The sequence below is a fragment of the Phalaenopsis equestris genome, unplaced genomic scaffold, assembly GCF_001263595.1.
Source record: "Phalaenopsis equestris unplaced genomic scaffold, ASM126359v1 Scaffold000105, whole genome shotgun sequence".
Taxonomy (NCBI): domain Eukaryota; kingdom Viridiplantae; phylum Streptophyta; class Magnoliopsida; order Asparagales; family Orchidaceae; genus Phalaenopsis; species Phalaenopsis equestris.
Window position 1 is genome coordinate 100,019 of NW_018164547.1, and position 11,579 is coordinate 111,597.

At 37.2% G+C, this 11,579-nt stretch overlaps 1 protein-coding gene across 1 annotated transcript; it reads right to left on the reverse strand.

Annotated features, from left to right (window-relative positions):
- Nucleotides 1-3,577: 3,577 nt before the first annotated feature.
- LOC110020618 (phosphoserine aminotransferase 1, chloroplastic-like) lies at nt 3,578-5,053 on the reverse strand. Its single transcript, XM_020718777.1, has one exon. The coding sequence runs from the start codon at nt 4,995-4,997 to the stop codon at nt 3,765-3,767; it is 1,233 nt and encodes a 410-aa protein (XP_020574436.1). The 5' UTR covers nt 4,998-5,053; the 3' UTR covers nt 3,578-3,764.
- Nucleotides 5,054-11,579: the final 6,526 nt, after the last annotated feature.

An 11,579-nucleotide genomic window follows, 5' to 3' on the forward strand; every position in this document is an offset into this window, starting at 1 on the left:
ATATATATATATATATATAACACATTTTTTATTCAAAAAGGTAGAATAATATTCATGTATTAAAGTTAAGATGCCGGATATGTAAAAAAGAATTAAATAGCATAAATGTAAATCTTCTTAAACTATGTCGTTACCGAGTTCCTTCACCAAAACATAACCAAAAGAAAGAGAATTAAGAATATATATATATAGATATATATATATATATATATATCTATTAATTTTTAATTTCTCAACATCAGAAGTTCTTCGACAAAACATTAAAAGCAGCTGGCCGAACAAAGGAAAGAAAGAAACCCATAAGACAAGTTTGAATATTCTGAATATTGGGCTAATTAATTCAAATTAATAATGGCTCTTTTATAACCAAACCACCTCTCAGGGAAGTGAATGTGAATATTTAAGCAACATGATGAAATATACCATTCGTAAAGAATCTTATGATTTTAATGTGCAATACGCAAAATCTCATATGTCATTTTTATTCAGATAATACTAATTTATTTTTCTTGCATAAACAGACTAGACAAAATGTGGAGACAACCAAGTATCAGGTCAAAGATGATCTTCAAGCCCTCCAACGACTCCTCTAAGCTTCTTAATTATCACATCCACGTCAGTTTAAATAACAATTTAAAACCAAACTAAAACTATTCAGGTTCCATGTAGTGGTAGGATGATTCGGATGTTCCATTAATCTTAGCCATATCCATCAGTTTACTCCACATTTCAAAGTCTCCTCTCTCATTGTAAGAAATTTCTCACTACTCAATGACTTACTACTAGCTCAGCTAAAGCAACAAAACCCTTCGAGCCTAGGACAAGCAAATAATACAAATCCTTAACTCTCATTCCAATAAATCAAAAGGAAATTTGAAATGAATGGCACATCTATAAAAGCAAGAACACAATGCTCAACATTTTAAGAATCTCATATGCCATTTGCAATTTCGTCCTTAATAATGAAGGATCCGACAACAAATATGTCACAAGAAACGGATTAGTGACAATTCACCAAATCAGAAATAGGAACATATTCATCAATTTTTTTATACAAGAAATGAAAATTGCAATTCAAAGGAACCTCAAATGCTTCATGAGGAAATAAGCTTAGCTTAGAAAGGATTGGATGGATTAAATTGTGTACAAAATTTAATAAAGACACAAAAGCAAATCAGAGATCCTATGATTTTATTAAAGGCGGTAAAGGAGCAAAGGAAGTTTGTTAATCCATCAGGCAGCAACCAAGAAATTCATTCATAATTCTTGATAATAAAAGCAGAAAATTAAGTGAAAGAAATTCCTTACTGAAAGATCAAAAACATCTCACTTAAGCAAAAATTCTCCATAGATTAACCGAAGTAGAAAAAAAGGAAAGAGAGCCTTACCTTCAAATGATCGAAGAAAAGAAAAATTCAAATCGAAGAGAAAACCGAACGAGAGTTGAGTGAATTTTTAACGAATGTCAAAGTCAGGTCCCCTAAGGCATTGCGAGAGGGGGTAATTATAGCCGTAGAAGGGGAGGGGGGCTTACCGAGTAATCCACCGGCGGTGAAGAGAAACGAGATAGAAGAAGGGATTTATGCAATCTTAAAGAGATTGAAGGTGCCTATACATGTTTACTTGAGAAATTTCTCGCTGGTGAAGCAAAAGGCAATGAGGGCTTGGTTAGGGCATGGGAAGAAGAAAGATGACCGGATTGCAATAGGGAAACGAGAGTTCCCAGTTAAGGTTTCGTTGAATGGGAAAGGCGTGAGTCATGAAGGAAACGAGTGTTAGGGCTTTATTTTATTAAGTTTTATTTGACTGTCATTGTTTTATTTAAATTTAACAATTCATGCACAATTCAATCTTATCCAGAACCTTGTCAATATAAGTATCATTTTCGGGTAAAATCAAAGTTCCAGATGAGCTCGTGCGGTCCGTTTCGTCATCCGGGGTCATCCAAAAAAGTTTACCAACGATCATAGCCATTTAACTCCAATTTTCATGTGTCGCGACAAAATGAAATTATTTGGTATGACTAGAGCCGTTTAACTAGCAAAACGTTGACCAGTCCTCGCTTAAGCGACAATCAAAGTCAAGCATATTGCTCTCGGCAGCAAGTCAATCGTTGTACGTCGTGGGGTCCCCTTATGGCTTTTCAAATCTTTCTAGGAACTCAACTTTAGCTTAAATACGTCGGCTTTAATCGACTCAATCAAATGCTAAGAATTTGAAACCGCTATATGAAACTACAAGGAACAAAGAAAAGGGCTCAAATTTCTAAATAATGTGGGCCCCAGTCTAATCCTCTAGAAGAGTCAAACAACAAATCCTAAGGCTAGATCCTATGTTCTAAAAAGAGGGAGAGGAAGACCTCATAAGAATGAAGTCAACACTACGTTTGAAAAAATGTATGAAAAAGTGGATTACACTTTTTCTTATAGATGTGGTGCTTAGCTTGTAAAAATTAAAGTTTGGGTGTCAGATAAGTAAATGTATAAGAATTGGGTGCTATGTATATAAACTCCCCTTATTTTTAATGGAATGGGTAGCTCTGCCCATGCAATCCTCGACCCATGTCCCCCCAAACCACCTCTTGATCCATCATCACAACAAACTCTTCTAAATCCAACTCAATACAGACAAATTCCGGTTCATTACAGTATTTAACTATCACCAAGCTAGACATAGCCTTTGTCGTTAATCAAGTATGTCAGCATATGCATGCACCCATGGTTGGATATTTTCAACTCCTTAAAAGCATCTTTAGTAACTTCAAGTCACACTTACGCATGATCTTCAAATCACACAAGGAGCTCCAATAATTAAATCTTACTTTGAGTTAGATTGGGCATGCGACCTCATCACCAGAAGTCCAATATCCGGTCATTGTACCTTCCTACGTAACAATCACATATCATGGAAAGTTCAAAAGCAAACTATTGTCTCCAGATCTTTTATGGAAGTTAAATACCAAGCATTAACCTTGGCAAAAACATATGTAATATGGCTCCAACATCTCATTGTAGAATTTTAAATACCAATTTCAACACCAACTCATCTCTACTGTGACAACACCTCAGTCATGGCCTTAGCGAACAATCCCATATTCCATGTCCGCACATGGCACATTGAAGCGGATCATCACTTTGTTAGAGATCATATTGTAGCAAATACCATAACAGTCCAACACATCACTACAAATAACCAAATCGCCAAATCTATATGATCCATTGCTTTTCTCAAACTCAGCAACAAACTAACAAACCAACCCTTGGATCGTAAGTTTGAGGGGCCCTAATAAACTTATCTCAATCTGTTACTGTGGTTCAAAATTTGACTCTCCATACTAGCATAACCGTTCGCTGATTCCCCTTTATTTTCCATGTACAAATGATTCCCTTCTCAGCCAATCAACTCAATATATACCACACTATGTCTCTACTGTATAGATATGTTAGTATAAGGAAGATTTACCAAAACCTGTAAGCTCTAGCTGCTCATCTCGTCAACGTCTCAGTTTGTACATAATTAGTAATGGCCTTCATTGGCAGGAATCAAACAAAATACATATCATCCTAAATTCAATAACTGCAGCGCAGTTAAAACAGACAGATTAAACTTGAAGTAAGGATCATAAATATATACAATAGATATAGAAATTGGCATGCATGTAAACAAATTGAAGTCACCAAAGAATTGATAGGACCTTTCAATATTCAGAGAATACCCAAGAAAAAAAAAACTCAGAAATTTGAAATCCCGAAACACCACTTCGCTCAATCATGCCTGGCCTGAAAATCCTTCATGAAAGCAACCAGCTTCTCCACACCAGCAAGCGGCATCGCATTGTATATCGATGCCCGAACTCCACCCACCGATCGATGTCCCTTGAGCTGAATCATTCCCTCCTGTGCAGCCTCCGCAATGAACTTCTTCTCAAGATCCGAGTTTTGCAAAGTGAATGGCACATTCATCAATGACCTTACTGATTTCTTAACAGGGCAGACATAGAATCCACCGCTCCCATCAATGGTATCGTAGAGAATGCTCGACTTTTTAATATTCTTCTCCTCCACAGCATGAAGCCCACCCTGATCAAGTAGGTCCTCAAAAACCAGAGCGCAAATATAAACTGCAAAACATGGCGGGGTGTTGTAGAGCGAAGCATTATCAGCATGGATCTTGTAATCAAGCATCACAGGGGTGATTGGCTGCGCATCTCCAAGAAGATCTCTCCGAACAATGACAATAGTAACGCCTGAAGGACCGACGTTCTTCTGCGCCCCAGCATAGATCAAGCCAAACTTTGAAACATCCACAGGCTTCGAGCAAAAATTTGATGACATGTCAGCCACCAAAATCGAGTTCATATTCTTGGGTTCGGGGTAATCCTTGTACTCGACTCCATGGATTGTTTCATTTCCGCAGATATGGAGATATTTAGCATCTGGGTTTTGTCTGATCTCATCAAACGACGGGATTTTCGTATACTTTTCGGATTTCCCGGACCAAACAATGCTAGCTTTGCAGAACTTTTGAGCTTCTTTATACGCCTTATCGCTCCAAGATCCGCTGATGATGTAGTCGACAGAATCATCAGACTTGCAGAGATTAAGAGGAACGGCAGCAAACTGGGTGGTGGCGCCACCTTGGAGGAAGAGAACAGCGAATTCATCCGAAATGGAAAGGAGGCGGCGGAGATCGGATTCGGCTTTCTTGATGACGGCGTCGAATTCCTTGCCGCGGTGGCTCATCTCCATGATACTCATGCCGGAGCCGCGATAGTTGTAGAGCTCTGATTGGGCTTTGAGGATGACGGACTCAGGGAGGGTGGCCGGGCCAGCAGCGAAATTATAAACACCACGATCTTTAGCAGCAAGGGAGGAGGGAATAGGGGAGGGACTGACCGCGATGCATGAGATGGAGAGTTGACGGTGGCGGGATGAGGAGGAGAATTGAGGGAAGCGTGAGTAAAGAGAGGTAGAGCCAGTGACGGCGGCGGCGGCCATGGTTGAGGCGGAGGACGAGCAAAGAAAGAAAGAGATCGAAGCGCAAAATGCCGTGTGGTGAAGTTATAATTTTTAAAATGGACTATATATTATTTTTAATTAACATATTGTTTTAATTGTTTTTTCAAAAGTCAAATATCCCAACACTTCCTATCCTTAAATTAAAGTTTTATAGTTCAAAAAATATTAACTTGAATTAAATCATTTGGATTATTAGTAATTAAACTTTATATATTTGATGAATTAGTCAATTATAATGTTTAAGAATATTTAAAGAGTGATTAATTGTAGTAGAGATAAGTTATTAATAAAAATTTTCAATACTTAATGAAGATTCATGTCCCTTGTATTTATTTTCTTGACATATTATTAATTGTTTCTTAATCCTAACTAAATTCATGATTTTTTTAGAAGTATAAGATTTAGGCCCTGTTTGGGGCAGCTTATTCACAGCGATGACGTTTTTGAAAACGTCATCGCCCGTTTGGAAAGAGCGTCCCTCTCGCGTATGGGAAACTGATGTTTTCCCTTTACATTAAATGCGGACCACATGTCTTCCCACGTGATTCGCGTTTCATTTGAGCAAAAGATTCCTTTGGCCCCTACCCGTACTCCCATTCACTCCCTCTGCCCTAACTCCCGTTCGCCCCCTCTCACCCAGATCTCTCGACACCCTCTCTTTTGTGCGCTTATCCTCCTCTCACACGGCTCTCTTGATCCCCAACCTTCTTCGCTAGTTTGCAAGTAAGTTCCAAACCTCCGATGGAATGATTTTATCGTGTGATAATTTGATCTGTAGCATGCAATACCGAACAATTGTAAGTTCTTCAGGTGGGCAGATAGTTCGGCTGATTCTACATTATCCCAAATGAAAAATGTTGTTCGAGGTTCAACAGTATCCCAACTAGAGAACTTCGCTCGAGGTTCGACGACATCCCAACCAGACAATGTTGCTCGTGGTTCTACGATGTCCCAGACGGACAACGTTGCTCGTGACATGCTTCTATATTTTCAAATAAATATTGTCATTCTTCTACTTGTAATTTTAACATGTTATTTCTTTCTTTTTATCAGATTTCTTAATACTCACTATTAAGTGAGGTGTATATCATATTTTGTACTGTTATGACGAGATTTTATTGGTTCCAAATATCTAATGTATAGTCATTGCAGTTTTGCTGCAAACAACACAACTACTGTGTACCAGATTGGTCATTTATTCAGAAAAAGATGCAAATTAGTTGTTTTCCAAACGCACATGCCAAACAACTAAACAACTTGTCCAAAACAGAGGCAAAATGATCATTTATCCAGAATCAGTTATTTTTCGAACACACAAATCAAACAACCAGCCAACATATCAGGATAAGTTGTTGATAAACACATTATCGAGATAAGTTACTTATCTAGATAAGCTGGATAAGTTGCAACTGCCACAAACAGACCCTTAGATATTTACCTCAACTTTAGGGCAACATTTTTTTATAAAAATTCCTCCCCAAAAATATATTTTACAAAATCACATTAAATTAAGAAAAATTTAGAGGAAAACACATATCATAGTAAAACATGAATATACAAGAAAAGAAAATATACATTATAGTAAAGACATATTAACAAAAGAGAAAGACAACACAAACAAAACTAAACACCACACCTGAATCACATATTCACCACATATATCACATGAGTCACATAACAATCATATACCTCACATAAAAATAAATATAAACTTCCACTAAATCACTTAAATATTATCATGAAATTCAAAGCTTTTGAAAAAATAAATCATGCTTCTCCACCCTAGATAATTAGTTTTTTTTGCAAATAAGAAAAATACAGGATAATTTAGAGTTAATCATAGCACCTAGTGCAATTAAATCATGCAATTAGTCTAATTTCATAGTGAGCATCATGCCACACATAACATATAACAAATCATATCAGTAATCAATCAAATTAAGCCAACTCAAAATAAGTTTGGATTGACTCTCAAAAAATACTTTCTTGAACTCCTTGTCTAACCAAGGAGCATGATTGCATCATAACAGCAAAGTAAACATACAGTCAAACTGTAAGATAACACTTGGGTTGCATCCTACATAACATTTGTTTTAATGTCCTCAGCTAGATAATGTAAATCTATCCTAAGGATTTTTTCTATGATCAGTTTGCCTTTTTAATAATCTAAAATCAATTTTCTAATATTATTGATTACCTAGAGACTTACCTATATTATCCATTTGTGTTTCCCCTTTATCTTTTCCTTTTCAGTTATTTAATCTTTCACTCTCCTTATTCCCATTCAATTTTTCTAATAAATTTTCTATCTCCAATCTAAAACACTCTTCAAGGGGATATATTAGGGACAAGAATATGATTATAGATTTGAAAAAACAATTCTTGATCTTGTACTTTAATAGTCAATTCTTCTTTTTATAAGTTAATATTCACCCTGCTAGTAGTGAAATCTGGGATCTCAGCATCTTTCTTCATATCCAATACAATATAATCAGTTAGGAAGTTAAACTTATCAAACTTGGTTAAGAAATTCCTTATAGCCCTATTAGGATAAGTTAAAGATCCCTATACTAAATGATGAGTTCTAATGGTATGTTGAGCCTCTCTTAGTTCTAATATCTTAAAAGTAGAAATAACATTAATTATATTAGCTTTTAAGTCACGTAATACCTTTCCATAAATCTGTTCGTTATATGATAAAACTATCCATACCTTTGAATTTTTGTGGGATTTTCTTTTTTTAAATTATATCACTACACTCTTCAACTAACGCCAAAAATTCAAAATTAGAAAATATACAATTCTTATTTAAAACTTTTTTCATAAGTTCTATGTTACCAGGCCCAAGCACTTTTGCAAATTGAATATTGATTCTAAGTTTCTTGAACACTTCTATGAATCTAATGAATTGTCAATCTACTTTTTGTTTTACTAATCTCTAAGGAAAAATTGTGGTGGTCAATCCTTAACTTCCACTCTGGGAAATAAATGCATTTTTCCCAAGTCTTATGAAGGTTTTCAATAGGTGTCTAGGGATAAAACTCAAGAACTTCTACTCAAGGCTCTTCCCATTCTACTTTCACTTCTAAGTCTAATGACATTGCATTTCCATTCTTTGGTGTTTACCATTCACTTTAGCGTTGCTTAGTATTGTCCCTTATGGTAAATGATTAAGTGACTTAGCTAACTATCTTATTGTGTCTTAATATTTCTAATGCTTATTGTTGACCTCATTTTGGTGAGGTCAATCAACTTTTCCTAGAACTTGAGACCAAGTCATAGAACTTCTCTAATGACTCTCTTGAAGGACTATTATTGGGACCCACACATATGCCATAATGCTCTAAATAAACATTCATATACACCTCGATTATAATTAAAATTAATTTTTCAGAGGATGAATCACAAAATGAAAATCAAAAGAAAGAAAACTAAATTTGATGCATTTTTGACACGAACTTGCAACCTTTCAGTGTGAGTTGAGTAGCTCGCTGACGAGAGCGTTCTGTTTGGCCTTGGTCAACACTTAGGCGAGGATCGATAGACATTTTGCCTGTTGGATGACTCCGATCTGACCGACAAATACTATTCGCCATGTCACACATGAATTTATACTTGAATTTGGCTCGATCGTCAATGAATTTGTCCAGACGACCGCGAATGACAAAGTAGACTACGTGAGTGCGTCTGGAACACCAATTTTACCCGAGAAGGTCACCCATTTTGATATGCTTTCGTAAAGGAGCCGGTAACGCGTAAATTGGCATGTTTAAATTATAAAATGAAATATAAAAAAATAGAGTTTCTTTATTTTGACCTTAAGGCTATCGAGGTTCTCCGTGGATGATGCAATTCATGGATTGCTAATTGGGGATCTCAGGAAGTTTTGGGTCGACTACCTTCACAACCAGGTAGACTTTGGTTTTAGTGGCTTAGGATGACAGGTACTTTTAGGGATTACTCCACCCCTCCTTTGACTACCCTTGTTGAGCCCTATCTCTTCTCTTAACTTTGTTGGTATCGTCTTAACAACGTGTTGCTAATGAGCTTTTGCCTGTTTGGGATACAACGATTTGTCCTCTGCCCTTATGACCCATACATGCTTTAACATATTGAAATATCCTTATCAAGATGATTATGGCTTTTCCTTAGGCTCCATATGTTGATAAGCCTCTATCCGTTTGCGATGTGAAAGACTCACTCTCTACCTGATTCCCATATGGAATAGCCATTCCTTTGATAACCTATTTTCCCAGCTCTAAAATGATACGGGCGAAACCCCTTTTATTGAGAGTATTTTTTAGTATCCCCCAAGATGTAATTAACCAAGTGGGACATGTCCCATTGGGAGTGCACTTGACCCTAGAACAGGCATACATCTAAATCTCTGCTTATGGGTAGCCTGCGTAGATATTCCTTCCCCGGATATTAGTCTAAGGTGCCTCCGCGCGATCTTGTTTGGGTGGACATACTTGAACTATCCTTGCAAGGTTTCTCACATGTATGCTCTCCACGTTTTGTTTTTTCTCTTGTTCATTTTATTTGTCATATTTCTATCTTTTTTAGTTCCTCTCTTCTCTGGAACATTCATATGACTCAAAAAAGAGATTTATTTGGAGAAGGGAAGTATACGACAATTGACAAGCTAGCTAGTCCTTCAAATTAAAAGAGAGAAAAAAATGAGGTGGAAGCAATTTCTGGTGACTCCTCTAGGGATTAGTCTCTCTCTCCATACTAGGGGTTTCACTCATATTATCGTAACCTGGATTCTTTTCCTCGAAGTCACTATTGAGCCTTTTTGTGAGACCTTGGTTTTATGTTCATGCGTAAGTTGCTTAGTTAACAACTTCATGCATTTTGTCTTTTCTCTCACCCTCGATATCTTGGGTGCATCATTATCACAGGCACTGGTGTCGTTGTTCTTTGTGATTGATTTACTAACCTCTCTATTTTCTATCTTGATTACTTTTTGCCCTGTGATGCGAAAGAGCTAGATGATGAACACAATTGCTACAATTGGAGAGAATTCCCTTTCCCTCTCCCCAAGCGTTTTTTGTGCTCCCGAAGTAATCATAAACTTTGGTTTTGTTTAGCATCCATTTGGGATTACCTTATGTAGCCGTATGCTCTTTGAGGCGTTGGCTCTGTGCCTTCTTCCTTAAAAGTAGAGAGACGTGCATATCGAGCTATTTCTGCTGCAGTGGCTCATGTTAGGCCCACCCCTTTTACAAAAAAGAAATCGTGCTCGATAGCTACACGACACAACACTTAATGGTCTTTTCTAGACTTGTCTCTCCAAGCTCTTACAAATCTCTCTGCTAGAGGTAGGCGAGTCTTCTGTTAGCAGTGGGCTTGTCACTGTCGTTGCCGTTGTGACATATATTCCTGGCTCTTTCTGTCCCAGTTCAACTGAGGATCCACCTGTCCTCAGAAGAGGTAGGAGGGTAAGAAAAATTAAGAATAAATTGTTGCAAATTCAACACATAACCCAGAACAAGTTTTAATCCCTACTCTGACTCCATCTCAGGAGGTGTCAGTGCCCTCTGATTAAGAGTCATTTTGCTACTTTTCTGATTGTGTGGACCACATCCTCGCAACCACGTCCTTGCTGCTACGTGCCCTCCTTTGAAAAGGAAAATTTGTGCATGTGGAACTTCTTTCATTGTAATAGCTCATAGTGGTATTACCATTCCTTCGAGAAAGAGGCCAGTACCAGATAGTGATATGTTACAACGCTCTTTTGTGTTTTCTAGCCTCTCTTGCGGTCCTTTTGCATGTTTGAGGATGTTCATCCTTGCAGATGTTGCATTTATAAGAGCGTTTGATTTACCTTTTATGATATAATGTCTGGTCATATGGACCAAGTCCCCTCCATGAATCATTTTGATTCCAGGCTAGGATGATGCCTGAATCCCGTCGAGATAGATTCACGTCTTGTCCTCTAACAATGTCATGGATTCTCTCGATCCCAACCCAGGATGATGGTCAAATCCGTTTAGCAGAGAATCACTTCTTGTTCTTTAGCGGTGTGAACCGGGTCCCCTCCACGACTTGTCCCATTCCGACCTAGGATGTCACTTAAATCCCACCAGCTGAGAATAAAAATAAATCTCTTGGATATGTTTCAAAGGAAATGCGTAGTCTAACAGACAAGTCACAAAATACTTGGTCTCTCTAGAAATCTCCACTATCGGTATGGTGCGTTGAATTGAATTTAACTGACAATCTGATAATTTAAAATTTCAAAGAAATGTCCTATTATAAGTTGACCTCCTTAATTGTGGATAGTTGAGCCTGCCTACTGACCAAAGAAAAATATGTTGAGATTTTTATACCTATTTTATACTATTTTTAATGATATTGCACTTTAAAGAAATGTATTTTTGATGTTTTGCTGCAGGAATGATGAATTAGGGTCATTGGAGCAAAAATATATAAAAAGAAGCAAATTTGAAGCAAAAAGGACCAAAATGTGAAGATTTGAACTAGGCCGCCGACGGCGCCCTCGACCCCGCCGACGACGAGTTTTTCCCGAGACTACAGGACAAAATCTTCAGAAGC